We start from the raw sequence: 20,819 nt of genomic DNA on the forward strand, positions 1-20,819 counted from the left end.
AATATGAGTCTTTTTGACAAAACGCAATCACTTTCTGCTCCGCCCCCTCCTAGGGATCAAACAGTATTGTTTCATGCTGACCCAGCACACTACGAACACCATTATCTTCATCTCAGGGATCTGGAGAACAGGTTCACGATTGCTGGGTTTGGTTTCTGCAGCTTTAATTTCACATACAGGCACATGCGTTGCTTGTGCATTGGACATGTGCATTTTTATCTTAAAATTTAAGATGTTGCCAGACAACTCATGAGTTTTAAGAGAGTTTATGAGATAAAAGGGTCTTCTATAATGAGGAAGAGCCACCATGTCTGTGGCAGGTCTGGACCAATAAATGCAACCATAGTGAATGCAATCTTTTTGAAAGTATAAATCAGTTTGGTAATACATTAAACAAGGGGGGTTGTATGTATGGACACACCCGTGTTTGTATTACATATAACATAGATTATAAAACCTATGACCCAGTTCGGTTAAGTCCAAGGTCTGATCTCTGCAGAATAAAAGCGCAGGTCGGAGCGACTCCGTTACACTGTGTGCGCTCTCGTGTCGGAGAGATGGGGGTCATTTTCGGTGCTTACACGCTGGGACTCGCAGCCGCGACCAGCTGCGTTCTTCTCCTCACCTACCTGACGTACCAGCTGCTGAGACGGTACCTGCACATCTGGAAAGAGCTGAAACCCGTGCAGGGTGTCGGGGTCACTTATCCGTTCATCGGAAACGCTCTGCAGTTCAAGACTTCTGCAGGGGGTGAGAGAGGAAGTCGCCAGAATCCAGCATCACAGAACAGAAAAATAAAACCGTTCTCTTTTAACAGGGATCAATTTGACATTTGCATGTCTCTATAAATCATAATAATTTAGTCGGCATAATTTGCATATATTAAGGACAATATAAATCTATAATGCAAACTAATTAACTTCAACAGGAAAAACAGTGACTAAACATTTATCTTTCAGACTACTTTTCGCAGATTGTCGGATATACCAAGGAGTACTGGAATGCCCCTCTGTTGAAACTTTGGGTCGGAACTGTGCCGTTCCTGGTCCTGTTCCACGCGGAGACCATTGAGGTAGGCTTGCTGACACGCGCGAGATTGCTGTAAGCAAAAACAGAGTGATGCTAATTGTATTTTCCTAAATTCCAGTTGAAGCTTTAGCTTGACGCTCCACTCACTCGCTCGTCTCTAACTTCTTTAAAATAATTCCACGAGTCCACTTCTTGGTATTTAACGCTTTACTTGGAAGTTTAAGGACATTACAAACATAGAAAAAAACATAAAAATCAAAGGTGTTTCGTATGGATAAAGCAAGCAAGAGAAAGCGAGGTCAAAAAACTATATCGCTCCAATCTCTTCCTTTGTTCCCTTTTTTTTCCTTCGCCCTTGACCTTCTTTCCTTTACATTCCCACCCTAGTGGGCGTGGCCTAACATCCCGCTTCACGCCCATGGCGCAAATCAAATTCCTTTCAACACTTCTAAACCATAAATTTATAAATCAGACTTATCCTGTCAATGATGTAACATTTTAAATGTAAATTAATTCAAACTTAATTAAATAAACTGCATTTAGGCTCCTACACTAATGTTTCTGTGATTCATTACAGACGCACTAAAGCAATTGGTTTATTGTTAATTAGACTGTCCACTGAACCCCACTCAGTCTCCATATAGCCTACACACTGTCTCCACACACTGACGCAACCACCACTAGACACACTGCATTGACCATGTTTGTTGTCCCAGAGCAAGGTGCACTGACCATGTCTGCACAAACGCGCACGACCAGAGGTTCAGAGTGGGATTAAGTGTCCCGCACACGTCGGACAGAAATATGCAGTCTGTGGATGGTGGTTTAAATCAAGATTATTGTGTACGGCTTCTATTGTTTATGCAATCGAAATACCTTTTGCAATCATAACTCATATTAACCATTTGTTACATGACACGTAATCATGCTAAGCAAGATTTTTAAGTCTTCTATAGGTTCAAAAGGTTTCTTGCAACCTTTCAGTTTAAAAGGCATAGGTCACCGTGGCTATTATATAACACACACCCCCTCTCTCCCTCCTTCCTTCCCTCTCCCTCTTTCCCCAGGCGGTTCTGAATAACTCTGTCCACGTGGAGAAGGCGTACGCTTACACGTTCCTGCACCCCTGGCTGGGTACCGGGCTCCTGACCAGGTACAAGGACCCGTCCCCTTCCTCAAACACACACTCTCTAAACCACAGCCTTTCACAGGAACACAGGAGTGGACCACCATGCAGCTGTGTTTGGCTTACCACAGATAACTGCAGTGGTACATGTGATCTAGAGACTAAGGAAGCAGTAAAACTACAACTCTGACCTGCTTCGCAGACAAAACCCGATGGTACTTTTGTACAATAATGGGGAGTCCTTTTGTTATTCCTGCTTGTTTTGATTACCCTAGTGGTAGTGGTTTTAGTTTTCTTTTATATTTTATGATTTTTACAGTTTTTAATTAGTTCATCTCACTAATACAATGATACATTATGTAAGAATGTTTGGTAGTACAGGCCTCTGTGGTTGATACATGACCTGCTACGTTCTCCTCTATCACTCTTTTCTCCTCCGTCTCTTTCATTCACCCTTCCTCTCTTCTTCTCTGTTAGGTAGGGAGCAAAGTTACTGTCCTCATGTTTGGCCAATTGAGGCCACCGTAGCCCCACTATGCCTTGGGGTGTTTTTCCCTGTATTCAGACAAGTTCAATCTGGAGTAAACACACCGTTACCTCACTCTTGTCTGTCTCCTCATTATCAAGCAAATACACGACAAACTGGCGATGAGGATGTGTCTGATCTCACGTGTGGAAGTTTGGAGTGTTCGTTTTTGTAAATAGATGTTTCGTTTCCTCAAGTTACTCGCGTAGTTGATTACTATATATGTATATATTTTTGTTGGAATGAGCGATACCTCAGCCGACGAACGCGCGGAAGAAAGTAACGAGAGCTAGCACTGCCAGCGCCACCGGGAAACAACACCGAACAGCAAAGTTCATATCAAGCGACCGTCAACAGGCAAACGAACGAAGAACAGCGCGGGGAAACTCCTCTTACAATGGCGGGCGTACTTGGGAACATTGGCCCATTTGATGACACGGTGGAGCAATGGAGCGCATATACAGAGTGGTTTGAATTCTTCGTCTTGGCCAACGGAATCAGCACGGAGAAAAAGGTAGCTACCTTATTAACAGTAATGGGCGCAAAGACTTTTAATCTGTTCCGTGCGCTGGCACAGCCCAGGAAGCCAGGAGAGTTCACATTTGACGATATTGTTAAAACTCTAAGTGAACATTTCTCTCCTAAATCATTGATGATTGCTGAACGGTTCCGATTTTATAAACGTAATCAGGAGGAGGGGGCGATGGTGACTATGTTTGTTGCTGCGCTCAGGAAGTTAGCTGAGCACTGTGAATTTACAGAGAACACGCTTAATGATGCAATTCGTGACCGGCTGGTCTGCGGACTGCGTAATGAGGCCGCTCAGAGAAAACTGCTAACTGAGGACAAATTAACTCTGACCAGAGCAATTGAAATCAGTGTGTCAATGGAAATGGCTGCAAAAGAGGCACAGCAGCTGAGCATAGCCACGGCTAAGGTGCTGAAGATAGCTAGTACTGAGGGTAGCTCGTCAACAAGGCCACGTTATCGATGTGGCCAACAGGGCCATCCAGCAGCAGAGTGCTGGTCTAAGGAATTGGAGTGCCATGTCTGTGGGAAAAAGGGTCACATTGAAAAGGCCTGTCGTGGCAAGAAAAAGGGAACTCAGTCAATGCAGAAAAACACTAACAAACAAAAGAGAGTGGCTGCACATAAGAAAACAGTGCATGTGGTGGAAAAAGAAAATAGTGCCAGTGAATCCACAGACAACGAGTTGCCCCTTCACATTCTGTCGCTGACGGGAGGATCTGACAGCTACTGGACGACACCCTTGCTGGAGGGTAAACCAGTGCGGATGCAAATCGACACGGGGGCAGCAGTGTCACTGGTTTCAGAGACAGTGTATCAAGAACACTTACACCACTTACCAATCCAACCAGCACGGGTGGCGCTGAAGACCTACACAGGGGAGACAGTAGCTGTCAAGGGCTTGGTCAAGGTCAAAGTGGAGTTTAACGGACAATGCGTAAAGCTGCCCTTATATGTTGTCCGAGGAAATTACCCGTCTCTACTAGGCCGCTCATGGATGGATAAGGTGCGGATCGACTGGCCTACCATCAACATGCTGAGTCCAGGAGAGTCTGCTCTAGAAGCGGTATTAAAGAAACATGACAAACTCTTCACTGAAGGACTAGGGCACATGAAGGGTATCACTGCAAGGCTGACCCTGAAACCAGGCAGCAACCCCCGATTCATTAAGGCGAGACAGGTCCCATACGCACTGCGACCAAAAGTAGAAAAAGAGCTGGACAATCTGGTGAACAGTGGGGTGCTTGAACCAGTGTCTGTCAGTGACTGGGCTACCCCAATCATGCCGGTCCTTAAGAAAAATGGTAGCCTACGAATTTGCGGCGATTTCAAATTGACTGTTAATCCAGTCTTGCAAAATGAACACTACCTGCTACCCCTTATTGACGACCTGTTCGCGGGTCTAGCAAACGGCAAACAATTTAGTAAAATCGACCTGAACCAGGCCTACCTGCAGATGCCAGTGGACCCCGAGTCCAAAGAGTTACTGACAGTCAGCACTCATAAGGGCCTTTTTCGGTACTGCCGTTTGGCTTTTGGAATCACATCGGGCCCCGCACTTTTCCAAAAGGCCATGGATCAGATTCTGGCAGGACTACCGGGGGTACAGTGCCGCTTGGACGATATACTTATAACGGGGAGGGACAATGCCGACCACCTCCATAACCTGGACATGACACTACAGAGGCTGAGGGAATATGGACTGAAAGTTCGCAAGGGAAAATGTGAATTTTTCCAATCCTCCATCGAATACCTGGGCCATGTGATCGACGGCAAGGGTCTACACAAGGCCCCTCCAAGACCAAGGCCATCTTGGAAGCCCCAGCACCACAAAATGTCAACCAGTTACGCTCATACTTGGGGCTCCTAAACTATTATGGCCGATTCATTTCCAATCTCTCCACCTTATTGAAACCCCTCCACGAACTGCTGAGGCAGGGGAAGAAATGGGAGTGGTCAGAGACTTGCCAAATGGCTTTTTCCAGCTCCAAGGAAGCCCTTCTGAACTCTGACGTGCTGACCCACTTCGACCCGGCACTGCCACTTCAGTTAGCCTGTGATGCTTCCCCCTACGGGGTTGGCGCGGTTGTCTCACACATTATGCCGGACGGCACGGACAAACCCATCGCTTTCGCCTCTAAGACCCTCAACAAAGCTGAAGGTAACTACGCGCAGATCGAGCGGGAGGCCCTGAGCATCGTGTTCGGAATTAGAAAATTCCACCAGTATCTGTTTGGGAGGAGATTCACGCTTCTGACCGACCATAAACCGCTAACGGCCTTACTGGGACCCAGAGCCGGAGTGGCTAATCGGGAGATTCGGGAGGATTCCCGATGGGCCGGCTCATGTCAATCTCTAGTTTGGGCCGATTGGGAGGGAAAAATAATTTTTGGCCGGATTTGGGCATGAAACTCCCGGGCTGAAAAAGTGTCCCACTCCGGCCCTGCTGGGACCACACGCTGGCATTCCACCGTTGGCCGCAAGCAGAATGCAGAGATGGGCCCTGCTGCTGTCCGGCCATATCTACGACATCAAGTACCGCCGATCTGAACTACACGGTAATGCAGATGGTCTCTCCCACCTACCACTCCCAGTGGCGAGGCCAGTGACCCGACAAACTGACATTTTCTACTTCCAGCAAGTGGCCGACACCCCTGTCACAGCAAAACAAGTGAGACATGCCACACGGAACGATCCAGCATTATCTATCGTGATGGATGCCATCATCACAGGCAGGAGAATCTCCAACTCACCGGACAGCAAACCTTACTTGGCCAGATAGCAAGAACTGTCTGTCCAGTCAGGATGTCTGCTGTGGGGCAGAAGGGTAATCATACCCCCTCCTCTGCAAAGCTCCATGCTGAAACAACTTCACGTCGGGCACTGCGGTATAGTGCGCATGAAGGAGCTGGCCCGGAGCTACTTTTGGTGGCCGGGGTTAGACAAGCACATTGAGGAAAAGGCAGGCCGTTGCACCACCTGCCAGACTGTGCGAAATGCACCACAACCAGCAGCAGTCCACCCATGGGAATGGCCCGCGGAGCCGTGGCGGCGCATACACATCGACTTTGCTGGACCATTTGAGGACAGAATGTTTCTGGTGGTGGTAGATGCGCACAGCAAATGGCCGGACGTGGCCATAATGAGGTCTACAACTACCGGGAAAACCATTGAGCAACTGGAGGAAATGTTCAGCCGGTATGGAATACCGGAACAGCTGGTGAGTGACAATGGGCCCTAGTTTGTCGCTGAAGAGATGGAGGCTTACCTCAAAATGAACGGAATTTAACACATTAAGTCAGCACCTTACCACCCGTCCACCAATGGACTGGCGGAGAGATTTGTACAAACCTTAAAGCACAGTCTAAAGGCGTCAGTGAACCAAGGCTCCCTTCATCATAGACTGCACAGTTTCCTGCTGACTTACCGAAACACGCCACACAGCACCACTAAGGCGTCGCCCGCTGAGCTCCTCCTGAAAAGAGCGCTGCGCACCCAACTGGATTACATACGCCCCCCGTCAAGGAGCCAAGTGGTAAAAAGCAGTCAGCTAGAACAGAGCCGACGTAGATCAGGCACGCCGCGGTCTTTTCATATAGGAGACCTTGTCCTAGCTCGCAATTACCTAAGGGGTCCCAAGTGGGTGCCAGCTGAGATAGTTGCCATCACGGGTCCGCTGTCATACCAAGTACGCACCAGCAAAGATGCAGTATGGCGTCGTCATATTGACCAACTGTTGGCCAACAAGGGCCCCGCCTTGGAGCCGATGGACTCTCCAGCACCGGACTGCACAGACCAGGCTGACACGGTGGAGGACCTGGCTGCCCCCGACACCCTGCCGGCCACACTTCAGGAAGACAACACTGCAGACCAGGTCTCTCAGGCCCGATCAACAACGGAACCAGCGCCGCTGCCATCTCCAATGAATCACCATCCCCACCGGTACCCCACACGTGAGCGGCGGCCTCCTGACCGTCTGGACTTGTAGCTTACTTCTTGCTGAAGAAATGCCATATCCTTTTGAATTCTATTGGAGTTATTATGTCTCACTATATATATATATATATATATATATATATATATATATATATATATATATATATATATATATATATATACAGTGGGTTGCAAAAGTATTCATACCCCTTGAACTTTTCCATATTTTGTCACATTACAACCACAAACATAAATATATTTAACTGGAATTTAATGTGAAAGACCAACACAAAGTGGTATACAATTGTGAAGTGGAAGGAAAATTATACATGAATCAACATTTTTTTTACAAATAAAAAACTGAAAAGTGCGATGTGCAAAATTATTCAGCCCCCCTGAGTCAATACTTTGTGGAGCCACCTTTTGCTGCAATTACAGCTGCAAGTCTTTTAGGGTATGTCTCCACCAGCTTTGCACATCTAGTGACTGAAATTCTTGCCCATTCCTCCTTGCAAAACAGCTCAAGCTCAGTCAGATTGGATGGAGAGCGTTTGTGAACAGCAGTTTTGAGATCTTGCCACAAATTCTCAATTGGGTTTAGGTCTGGACTTTGACTGGGCCATTCTAACACATGAATATTCTTTTTTTTAAACCACTCCATTGTAGCTCTGGCTTTATGTTTAGGGTCGTTGTCCTGCTGGAAGGTGAACCTCCGCCCCAGTCTCAAATCTTTTGCTGACTCCAACAGGTTTTCTTCCAAGATTGCCCTGTATTTGGCTCCATCCATCTTCTCATCAACTTTGACCAACTTCCCGGTCCCTGCTGAAGAGAAGCACCCCCAGAGCATGATGCTGCCACCACCATATTTGACAGTGGGGATGGTGTTTTCAGAGTGATGTGCAGTGTTATTTCTCCGCCACACATAGCGTTTTGCATTGTGGCCAAAAAGTTCAATTTTGGTCTCGTCTGACCAAAGCACCTTCTTCCACATGTTTGCTGTGTCCTCAACATGGCTTCTGGCAAACTGCAAACGGGACTTCTTATGGTTTTCTTTTAACAATGGCTTTCTCCTTGCCACTCTTCCATAAAGACCACATTTGTGTAGTGCACGACTAATTGTTGTCCTGTGGACAGTTTCCCCCACCTGAGCTGTGGCTCTCTGCATTTCATCCAGAGTCACCATGGGCCTCTTGGCTGCCTCTCTGATCAGTGATCTCCTTGTTCGGCCTGTAAGTTTAGGTGGACGGCCTTGTCTTGGCAGGTTTACTGTGGTGCCATACTCTTTCCATTTCCGGATGATGGATTGAACAGTGCTCCGTGAGATGTTCAAAGCTTGGGAAATCTTTTTATAACCTAAGCCTGCTTTAAACTTCACCAAAACCATATTCCTAACCTGTCTGGTGTGTTCTTTGGACTTCATGATGCTGTTTGCTCCCCAATATTCTCTTAACCAACATCTGAGGCCGTCACGGAGCAGCTGTATTTGTACTGAGATTAGATTACACACAGGTGGACCCTTTTGAGTCATTAGCAGTCATCGGGCAACTTCTGAATGCAATTGGTTGCACTCAGGTAAAATGGGGCTGAATACTTTTGCACGTCGCACTTATTAGTTTTTTATTTGTAAAAAATGTTTTGATTCATGTATACTTTTCCTTCCACTTCACAATTGTATACCACTTTGTGTTGGTCTTTCACATTAAATTCCAGTGAAATATATTTATGTTTGTGGTTGTAATGTGACAAAATATGGAAAAGTTCAAGGGGTATGAATACTTTTGCAACCCACTGTATATATATATATATATATAATATATAGCCATGTTATTCTCTGGGAACTCTTGGGTTAGTCTTATAGAATATGGGGGGAGGAAATGTTAGGTAGGGAGCAAAGTTACTGTCCTCATGTTTGGCCAATTGAAGCCACTGTAGCCCCACTATGCCTTGGGGTGGTTTTCCCTGTATTCAGACAAGTTCAATCTGGAGTAAACACACCGTTACCTCACTCTTGTCTGTCTCCTCATTATCAAGCAAATACACGACATTCTCCATCTCTCTCTCTCCGTCAGCACGGGGGAGAAATGGCGGCGCAGGCGGAAGCTACTGACCCCCACCTTCCACTTCTCCATCCTGACGGACTTCCTGGAGGTGATGAACGAGCAGGCGGAGGTGCTGGTGGAGAAGTTGGAGAAGCAGGTGGGCACCGGCCCCTTCAACTGTTTCAGCTACATCACCCTCTGCGCCCTCGACATCATCTGTGGTAGGACTGTGTGTGTGTGTGTGTGTGTGTGTGTGTGGTGCGGGTGTATGTGTGTGTGTTTCCATAGACCAGGGGTACTCAACTGGCGGACCGCGGTCCGGATCCGGACCCGAACGCAGGCCTGTCCGGACCCAATCTCATTCATGATTAACTGGATACGGACCAAAACAAAACCGTAGCATTTATTTCAGGGCTATTGAAAAAACACTCCGTCACGAGTGTTACGTTTGCCCCCCCCTCAACAACAAGCCTGCCTGGTTGACGCTTCGCGTGCGGCGCAAGGGTCCGCGCGGCGAAAATGACGTAATCGCTGTGGCTCAGCGTTTGCGCGAGTGCCTCGCGCGCTGTCGGTTCGAGAGGTCGTGCACCTCTCGAATTTTGTAACTTCGCGCCGCGCTTCAGCGCAATGAACAAAGTCACGTTTTCAGGGTTCATACACCTTTATAAGGTGGAATTAAAGCACTTGTACGTCACTTTCAAGGTCCATTTCAATATTTCCCAGCATGTTAAACATAATTAAGGTAAATATTTATACATATACTCGAAATAATTCGCTTTTTATCACATTATTTAATGGTTGTTTATTTAAAAAACGCCCAATCTTCACGTCTTCACGGTCTCTCATGTTTCGTCCTGGAATGACAAGAGGCTCGTATTTGTTAACCTAATACAAGAGAACTATTCAGTCAGACAGCTATTTGTTGTGAAACCAAGTAAGTTACAATTTCAAGCATTTTAAAGTACTTTAACCTAAATTCCAGCACTTTTCAAACCTGAAACATATAGCAACATTAAAATTGGTCAGGTAAATGTTCATTACCCTGTTTTGAGGGGTGTTTCTACCACATATCGTTTTGGACAAAACGCCTATCGTTTCGGAGAACACTGCAGTGACGCTCGCGAAAGTATAAACGCCTCCACCGTTCGCCCCCCCCCCCCACCCCGCCAACAACTTACGTTCGCCACCCCCGCCGCACCGGACCTCAGGTCACAGGTATCTGCCAAAATTGGACCGCGGACAAATTTAGTTGAGTACGCCTGCCATAGACACACTGTTTTCCCTGTATGTAGTGTTTCTCCTTGAACTACTCCCTGTTCTGATCAGTCTGCTCTGCTGTGTTATAGAAACAGCCATGGGGAAGAAGATCTATGCCCAGAGTAACTATGACTCGGAGTATGTACGCAGTGTGTATCGGTACGTAACTATGATTCAGAGTATGTGCGTGTTAGAAACAGCACATGATCTCTCCTTTAGAGAGATTCGTTTCACCTGCTGCTCGTTACCCCACCCTTTTCACGGCTACTTAAACTTCCACTTCACACTTCCGGGTTGCGAAGTATTGTCATCTATGCCGCATACTGAGCGTTCTACCCTAGCAATTGCCTCTACATGTACTGACCTCTGTTCTCCTCCTAGACCTCGTTCCCCGTCTAGCCCTACTGTAACTTCTGGCTTCTGTGTTCTCGGCGTGACCCTGGACTGTCCTGACGTTGCATACAGCACCACTGTACATCGAGCTCTGAGCAGAGTTTTGCGTCAGTCTATACGTTGTGTATTTTCAGTTTTAATAAAAGCGGCTTTTCTCCGCATTTGGATCCTCGTCTGTCTGGTTAAAATGTTACATAATACTTCGCCATTAACTATGGGTCCAGCAGACTTACCAACAATCCTGACCCAGCAAGAAGCCACAATTGCTGCAATCCAGGAGGACGTTCGATGACTCACTGAAGTGATGCAACTCCAAGCTGCGCAGCTGCAAACGTCGCAACAACAGGTAGCACAACACCAGGCTGCTGCATCCGTTGCTCCCCCCGTCTTTCCCCCTTGTGTCCCTGTGGCTGTGCCCGAACGGTACAATGGCCCCCCAGAATGTTGTAAGAACTTCCTGATGCAGTGCTCCATGTACTTCGACTATCACCCTGCTCAGTTCCAAACCGAGAAGCAAAAAATCCATTTTGTCCTGTCGCATCTCACGGACGAGGCCGGTGCCTGGGGTACAGCCTTGTGGGATAGCAAATATCCATTCCTCGAGTCTGAAGCACAGTTCTCTGTGCTGTTTAAGTCAGTGTTCGATCACCCAGTGGCAGGCAGAGACGTTGGCACTATGTTGTGTGAGATCCGTCAAGGGCAGCGTAGTGCAGCGGATTACACCCGAGAGTTCTGCACCCTGGCTGCGGGTAGCGGATGGTGTGAACCAGCTCTGAAGTTTCGTAGAGGTTTGAGGCCGGATTTACAAGTGGAACTCGCCTATCGCAGCGAAGGAAAATCACTGTCAGAATTCATTCAGACAGCAGTAAACGTGGACAAGCAGTTGCTCACCCACCGCCCGACATCCTGGAGAAGCTCTTCCGCCTCTGCACTGGGCCGCCAGACCAAACCACCAACTGAAGCGTCGTGAGAGGGAAGGATCACTTCCATGACCGTTGCCCTGTTCGGCCAACTCATGCTCAGGAGGAGGACCTCGCGAGTAGACGAGTAAGCAAACCAGTTTTTTGTTTAACACATCATCATCAGTTCAACTTGCCTGTACAAGTTACCTGGGGAGGCATGTCTAATCACCTTTCGGCACTCTTAGACTCCGGAGCAGCGGGTAATTTCCTAGATATCAATTGCAAATCCCCACTATGCCTATTCGTCCTCCTCTGCGTGTAAATTCCCTGAATGGCCAGCCTATGGGCAAGGGACTGATCACTCAGCATATGGTACCAGTCACACTCCGAATAGGATTATTCCATACTGAGTCTGTCCAGTTCTTGCTCCTGCCATCACCCCGTGATCCTGTAATACTCGGCTTTCCTTGGCTGGCTCTGTATAATCCTGTAATTTCCTGGAAAACTAGAGATATCACGAAATGGGGTTCACACTGTCATGATCACTGTCTGCACTTACCACTTGTCCTTGTCGATAGAGTGCCCCAACTCCCCTCTAGAGACCGCTATTCTGGTGCAATATCAAACTTACGCAGATGTTTTCAATAAGGAGAATGCCAGTCACCTGCCACCACACAGATTGTGGGTCTGTGCCATAGATCTATTACCCGGGTCCCCTCTCCCACGGAAAACAAAGCCTTACCCCCTGTTTCATCCCGAAGACCTGGCGATGGAACAGTATGTGGAAGAGGCCCTCCAGAAGGGGTTCATTCATCCGTCCACGTCACCCATAGCCGTGGGATTTTTCTTTATGGAGAAGGGGGGCTACGTCCTTGTATTGATTATCGCACGCTGAATGCTTTTGCCTCCAAATTTGCTTATCCCCTTCCGTTTATCTCCGCATCACAAGAACGTCTGATGGGAGCACGTTGTTTACCAAATTGGACCTGCGGAGTGCCTATAATTGAATTCACATTCGTGAAGGGGACGAATGGAAAACTGCATTTGTTACAGTGTGGAGCCATTATGAATATCTTGTGATGCCATATGGGCTAGCCAACAGCTCTTCAGTGTCCAAGCTTTCATGGATGAACTATTCCGAGATATGATAGGAAAGTTTGTCATTGTTTATATTGATGACATCCTTATTTTTTCCCTCTCGGTTACGGACCATGTCCATCACGTTACCTCAGTATTAGCCCGCCTGCAGCAACACCACCTCTATGCCAAAGCTGAGAAGTGCGAGTTTCACCAGGCCTCTGTGACCTTCCTAGGTTGTACCTTATCCCCCGGGCAAATCTCTATGAACGTAGACACGGTGTCGGCTGTCACGCAATGGCCAGTGCCCCAAACAAGGATGACACTGCAACGCTTCTTGGGATTTGCTAACTTCTACCATCGTTTCATCAGAGGTTTTGGTGTGTTGGCTACCCCGCTCACGAATCTCCTCCGTGGGGGACAGCACTTTAGTCTGAAATGGACAGCAGAAGCTGACCGGGCTTTCTCTCAGCTCAAAGGGGCATTCACTTCGGCACCAATATTGCACCTCCCCGACCCACAGTTTCCTTTTTTAGTTGAAGTTGATGCCTTGGAGGTGGGAGTGGGGGTGATTCTCTCCCAGCACCAGGGAAACCCCCCTAAATTGGTCCCTTGCGCTTTACAACTGGCTGAACAGAATTATGACGTTGGCAACCGAGAACTTCTGGCTGTAAAACTCACCCTGGAGCAGTGGAGACACTGGTTGGAGGGAGCTGAACATCCCTTCATTGTCTGTACGGACCACATAAACCTGGAATACTTAAAGGAAGCCAGGCGACTTAATCCCCGACATGCCAGGTGGGCGTTGTTCTCCCATTTTTGCTTTTCTGTCTCCTACAGACCTGGTTCGAAGAACACAAAGGCGGATGCTCTCTCCCGCATTCATGAGAAGGACCCCAAGGAGAAAGAACCAGAATACGTATTTTCCACGCAACTGTTTTCTTCCTGCCATTCGTTGGAACCTGCAGGGAGAACTGGAAGTGGCGCTACACAACGAACCTAGTCCTGATGACTGAAGAAAAACAGTACGTCTCAGTGTCATTAAGAGGACACTGCAACTCGCTCACGATACTGTAGGTACCGGCCACCCCAGCATCACACGAACAATATATCTCATATCACGGGGTGGTCGTCTCGACAACGTTAAGAGAATATGTATTAGCCTGTAGCGTGTGTGCAAAAAGTCGCACCCCTCGAACTCTCCCTACAAGAAAATTGTTGCCCCTCGGTCAACCCCGGTCACACATTGCAATGGACTTTATTACTGACCTGCCTGTTTCCCATGGAAACACAGATATCTTAGTAGTGGTTGACAGATTCTCTCAGATGTGTCGCTTAATTCCTTTTCCCCGGCTGCCCACTGCTATGGAAACAGCCCAAGCGGTTTTTACTTTCATTTTCCATATATTCGGTTTGCCCGAAGATATTGTGTCTGATCGGGCACTTCAATTCACCTCTTAATTGTGGAAGCAGTTCTGTAAACTACTTGGAATTGCTGTTAGCCTAACCTCCAGCTACCATCCCCAGTCCAACGGTGAGGTTGAACGAGTAAACCAAGAAATAGGGAGATTTTTGAGACAGTATTGTGTTTCTCAGACCAAGTGGGATAAATACTTACCCTGGGCGGAAAATGCCCGTAACTCCCTAATACATTCCTCCACCAAACTGACTCCCTTCCAGTGTGTGTATGGCTACCAACCAGCTTTCTTCCCATGGGATAATAGTTCATCGGAGATCCCAGCCCTGGATGACTGGTTCAGGAGCAGTGCACGAATGGGCCCACGTGCACCTGCGGTGTGCCTTGCATACCAGATTGCTCCACGCAGACCGTTGTTGTTTGCCTACTCTGGTCTACCACCCTGGTCAGAGTATGGCTATCCACTCGCAACTTGAATATGCGGCAGTACAACAAAAAAGCTTAGCCCCAAGTACATCGATCCCTTCAAAGTGTTGCGTAAAACAGTGTCTTATAAATTGCAGCTCCCCCCTCAATATCGCAATCATCCCCATGTCCGCTACCCCGGCACCTACCAGACCACCTGAGCCACAGTAGATCGACGGATGGCCGGCATACGCCATTCAGGAACTCCTGGAGTCCCGACGGTGGCAGTGTGGGCTTCAGTACCTGGTAGAGTGGGAAGGGTATATGGCCCGGAGGAGAAAGCTTGGGTCCCCGCACGGGACATACTGGATCCTACCCTCATCGCGAACTTCCACGATGTTCATCCCGCATTCCCAGCTCCCCGGTGGCGGGGTTGTCCCCCGTCCAACCGGTCTGTTGCGGTTGGAGCTGTTCGTCGGAGGGGGGCTACTGTTAGAAGCAACACATGATCTCAACACATGATCAACAACACATGAGCAACACATGATCTCTCGTTTCAACTGCTTCTTGTTACCCCATCCCTGGTTAATATGTTACAGTGCGGAGTGTGTATCGGTACGTAAACACCAAACAATGTAATTTAATAATGTAATGTTTAATAAAGTTTCAAACATAGTGGTCTCAGAAACACTGAACTGGATTTATGCAAACTTAGAGCAGTGTGCAAGTGTGTGTGTGTGAGCAGTGTTTGTCTAGAGTACCTGAGATGTCCAAAGTGTCTGATCCCAGAGCACCTGACTCAACTAAGCAGCTAATTAACGCTTTTTCTGAAGTTTAAAAGGATGTTTACTGCTGGGACAATTCTCTGGTTTGCACTCCAGTTTACACTCGTATGTGACTAATGGCTGAGAGCAATGCTGCAGTAACTGAGCTGTCTAAACAGGCCAGCAAGGGCATAAATATGTCCCTTTCTGATTGGCTTAGGATGAGTGACATCGTCAGCAAGCGCCAGCGGATGCCGTGGTACTGGCCAGACTTTATTTACTACTTCTTTGGCGAGGGCAAAGAGCACGATCGCACACTGAAGGTCCTGCACTCCTTCACCGCCAGTGTAAGTTGTCAGCATGGCAACATTTATGACATCACTGGTGGTGTCCAATCAGCTGCAAGCACACCCATTTATTGAACACGTACTACAAACATTATACACTTCAGTTGAGTTTAAAGGTGCAGTCAGTGATTTTACCAGATGTTAGTTGACAGCCAAACAAATTGCAGGCTCTTGTCACTTACATACACTCATGAATTCATATACATTGCATATACTCATGTACTGTTCACCAAATTATTTTATATTCATACATATATAACAATCACCTCATTATCCCTGAACAGATAATTCGTGAGAGGGCAGAGCACAATTCTAATGTGGATTCAGACAGCGAATCAGATCAGGGGAGAAAGAAGAGGCGGGCCTTTCTGGACATGCTCCTGAAATCAACGGACGAGAACGGGGAAAATCTCACACACCGTGACATCCAGGAGGAGGTGGACACTTTCATGTTCGAGGTCAGAACCCGTCTGACCTGGGATCAACCATACAATTATATTCATTAGCTTACCAAAGGCAAACACAGCTCGGTGCTTTATTTACATCACTGTTTTATACAGAACTCAAAATACAACAAGCTTCAAGTTTGTTTCTTACAAAAACCCAGCAATATTTTATCCAGCAGTGTTTGTCGCCCCCTTGTGGCAGGGTCATGACACTACCGCTGCTGCTACTTCCTGGGCTCTTCATCTATTAGGCTCTCATCCAGACGTGCAGAAGAAGGTTCAGCAGGAACTATTCGAGGTGTTTGGTGAGTAAACTTCCCTAACTACTAATCTGGGACCAAAACGATACCTAGAAGAAATACATAAACATGAACTATAATGTGAAGTATAAGGACATGTGCCACCTGTGGTGTTAGTGGTCACTTAAGCACTTGACAATCAGTTGAGTCTTCAGTCTACGTTTGAAGACGCCAAGAGACTCTGCAGTTTGAACAGCCAGTGGAAGATCGTTCCACCATCTCAGAGACAGTACAGAGAATAGTGCTCGGATTGCTCGAGGTACAGATCGGGCTTTGACTGTGGTCATCATGGAGGGAGGCTTTGTAGGAAAGAATCAGGGTTGTAAAATGTATCCGTGCAGCTACCAGAAGCCAGAGAAGCAGAGCATTGATTGGGATCGTGGAGTTGGTTCTGGGTGAGGAAAAGGGATCGTAGACTCCTCGATTCAGAGTTTTTGGAGTGATACCGGTCTGTAGGAGTTGCTTATATGAGAACTGTCAAGTGTTACCTTCTACAAGATCAGTAGCACCCTGGCTACCTTGAACACGGTAGAAACATGTCTCGAAACTAAGGAGTTGTTGATGATGGCTGAAATAGATGGAAGGAGATCTCTTGAAGTCTTGAAGACATGTACAGAGGAGGGAGGAGAGGTATATTGGTAGGAGGACACATCTTGAGGATGGAACTTCCAGGCAAGAGGAGGAGAGGTAGACCTAAGAGGAGGTTTATGGATGCAGTGGTAGAGGATATGAGAGTGACTGGTGTGTCAGTGGAGGACACTCAGGACAGGGCCAGATGGAGGAGTTTGATCCGCTGTGGCGACCCCTAAACGGGAATTTCCGAAAGAAGAAGAAGAAGAAGGCATCTAGAAGGATTGCTGGAAGGCTCAGATGTTGTACACCTCGCTGGTAGAATAACCTAATTTTTCCAGAATAATCCTTCCTCCAGAATAACCCCTCATCTCCAGAATACACCTTCCTCAAGAATAATCCAACTCCCAATAATTCCCTCCAGAGGCAAAATCAAATGCACAGAAAAATAAACTGAAAATACCAAATCAGGACCAGGGATCCTACTGCAGTGTCTTGATCCACCAGGATATGGGCTTGTCACCAGGGGGCGCTACATCACTAATGCTGGGACTAACAAACTGCTTAATTTATTCATCTTTACAACCCACCTCAACCAGGATCTACTTCAATATATTTTGCATCATTCTGCATCAACCAACCATTAATTATGGTCTTAAGGGATTCCTTGTTTGGGTGTTTACCGTGTGTGTGTGTGTGTGTGTGTGTGTGTGTGTGTGTGTGGCAGGTGAGTCAGGGAGGTCGATGACCACACATGACCTGCGGCAGCTGAGCTACCTGGAGTGTGTGGTTAAAGAGGCCCTGCGTCTCTTCCCTTCTGTGCCGTTCTTTGCTCGCAACATCTGTGAAGACACACACATCAGTAAGAGACACACACACACGTTGTTTGGCTGCAATATCTGTGACAAGACACACATCAGTGAGTAATAGACATGCATTCTATGGCCACAACATCTGTGAAGAGTAACACACAAACACACACTCTTTCTTCACAATGTCTGTGGGCATATAGATCAGTGACAATCACATACAAATATGTACAGTATATTATTTGGGTGGAACATCAGTAAAGTTGATTCCATCTATCCATCCGACTAAATACTGTGAAGACATGCCCCTGACCCTGTGTGTGTGTGTGTGTGTGTGTGTGTGTGTGTGTGTGTGTGTGTGTGTGTAGATGGCTATAAGGTGCCTAAGGGCTCTAATGCCTTGGTCATAACCTACTCCCTGCACCGTGACCCCCGATTCTTCCCGGACCCAGAGGAATTTCAGCCCGAGCGCTTTCTGCAAGAGAATGCAGCAGGGAGACACCCCTACGCCTACATCCCCTTCTCAGCCGGCATCCGTAACTGCATCGGTCAGAAACACACACACACAGTGGTACATGACAGACTGGAGTCCAGTATGCACACACACACACACACACACACACACACAGGTACATGACTGACTGGAGTCCAGTATGTACACACACACACACACACACACACACACACACACACACACACACACACACACACACACAGAGAGTGGTACATGACTGACTGGAGTCCAGTATGTACACACACACACACACACACACACACACACACACACACACACACACAGTGGTACATGACTGACTGGAGTCCAGTATGTACACACACACACACACACACACACACACACACACACACACACACACACACACACACACACACACACACAGAGTGGTACATGACTGACTGGAGTCCAGTAGGCTATGTACGTACACACACACACACACACACGGTCTGTCCCCAAACCTAGCGAGCTGCTAGGCACTGACTATGTACGCAGTTGTTTACGTAGACAGCATTATAACCGACATCTGTCCAAGATTATTGAGTCGCTGTAGTTGGAGAGCAGTTTCAACACAACTTGTCCTCGGCCAGTGTACGCGACCGGTGTCGTGTCAGTTTCTAACGCTGCCTCGACGTTTCAGCACGTTGGATTCTCCTATTACCATTTTAACCCCCCTTTATTCGCGCTACTTGTTGTGCTAAGACGTTTGTTATCTTGCTGGTTATGCACAATAGTAGCTTGAAGCTTCACACTCCGCTAGCATAAATGCGAATCTCTCGGTGTATAAAACTGTATAAAATTGTCACAAACTAACCTAAAAGGTAAATCAAATGTTTCTTTCAGCCCATATCAGTGAATTACAGTAACATACATTTGAAAATGACTTCGTCAGGAACAAAATTATGTTGGCGTTGAGTCATGGGATTGCCTTAGTGGCTGAGGAACCACTCGATGCTGACCTAAACTTCTTAAAAAGACCCACTCTCAATTCTTACATACCTTAAATATATTGCCTACTGAGATAGCCTTCGTTAAACTCAACTGGCCACATTTTAAATCGGCATCAAATGCTTCCTCAACCGCTAAGGTTGCAAAGAGGAACACACCCAAAACACACAAGCCACAAAAAAATCTAGAAACAATGACGGAGCCGCATGGCTGCTATAGGACCATATAGTAACGGAGGTGAGCCACATCAACCTCCAGTTAAATTACTGGGTTGTGCCTTCTGTAATCCCTGTTTTGGTTAATCCCATGACCAGCAGAGAGGTAAGAACCAGTGTCCACCAATAACGTTCTGTTCCACGTAGACTGTGGAACTTGGCAGGTTTAGGTTTTAAGTGCCTATTAATGGGTATATTCAGCACATTACCTCTTAATTTCAATCAGAGACAGTATTAATCTGTTTGGATTAGGTGCCAGATTATTTTTAATGGTGTTTTTAGGATGTATCTCAATGTTGCCTTTGACAGGTAGTTTCAGTAACTGTGTGTGTGTGTGTGTGTGTGTGTGTGTGTGTGTGTGTGTGTGTGTGTGTGTGTGTGTGTAGGTCAGCGTTTCGCCCGGATGGAGGAGAAGGTGGTGTTGGCCTCTATCTTGCGTTCCTTTGACGTTGTGGCGCATCAGAAGAGAGACGAACTCAGACCTGTGGGAGAACTCGTCCTCCGACCAGAAAAAGGCATCTGGATCAGTCTGCAGAGGAGGAAGCGCTAACACACACACACACACACACACACACACACACACACACACACACACACACACACACACACACACACACACACACACACACACACACACACACTGCCTGCTCAAAATTCCTGTCCCTGCACCAACCCTTTAGCCTTCTTCTGCGGTCTCCCAGTCATCACTTACACCTGTTTGTGTGTGAAGAATCAGTTCCATCCACATGCTGTGTACATGACTTATATAGTTTCCCACCGTGGCTTTATGAGGTCTAATCGTCACTCTCTGCCACTCTGATTGGCCATCGCCCTGTCAGCTGCATTTTGTGTTCGACATCTAGCTCTGTAAGTGGAGTTGGAGTCCATCACATCATGTGTGATCTTTGATTAAATGTTTTGCACTTACAAACTTGTGAGGCCTTCCTTTACTGACCCACGTCTCAATAAGCCCGTGAAAGCCCCCGAGGAGTAAGAGGAGTTTAGAGGAGAAGTACACAGCCGGTATCTTGGTGAGGATGGGCTAGGCTATCAGGTCAGAGGTGACCTCTCAGCTGAGTCTATAAGCATCTCCAACGTTTATATCACCCCAAAACCTATAAACCAGAATCATTCCCCCTTCCTAATCTGAGATAGATTACATTGGTGTGTTTATATACTTCTACAGAGACAGAGCCTTCTCCAACTACACTAGTGCTATGGTAACCATAACTCCACCCCCTACACCCCCATCCTCATGCCCACACCCAATCC

General features: G+C 47.2%; 1 protein-coding gene across 1 annotated transcript; it reads left to right on the forward strand.

Moving 5' to 3' along the window:
- Positions 1-3: 3 nt before the first annotated feature.
- LOC143521511 (cytochrome P450 4V2-like) lies at positions 4-20,472 on the forward strand. Its single transcript, XM_077014422.1, has 12 exons — positions 4-131; positions 500-750; positions 960-1,072; positions 2,097-2,182; positions 9,215-9,405; positions 10,531-10,600; positions 15,620-15,746; positions 16,031-16,204; positions 16,395-16,497; positions 17,789-17,923; positions 18,239-18,418; positions 19,934-20,472. Exons 1-12 carry the CDS (start codon positions 4-6, stop codon positions 20,095-20,097), a joined length of 1,722 nt encoding a protein of 573 aa, XP_076870537.1. The 3' UTR covers positions 20,098-20,472.
- The last annotated feature ends 347 nt before the right edge of the window (positions 20,473-20,819 follow it).

This window comes from Brachyhypopomus gauderio, chromosome 1 (genome assembly GCF_052324685.1).
Source record: "Brachyhypopomus gauderio isolate BG-103 chromosome 1, BGAUD_0.2, whole genome shotgun sequence".
In the NCBI taxonomy this organism is placed as follows: domain Eukaryota; kingdom Metazoa; phylum Chordata; class Actinopteri; order Gymnotiformes; family Hypopomidae; genus Brachyhypopomus; species Brachyhypopomus gauderio.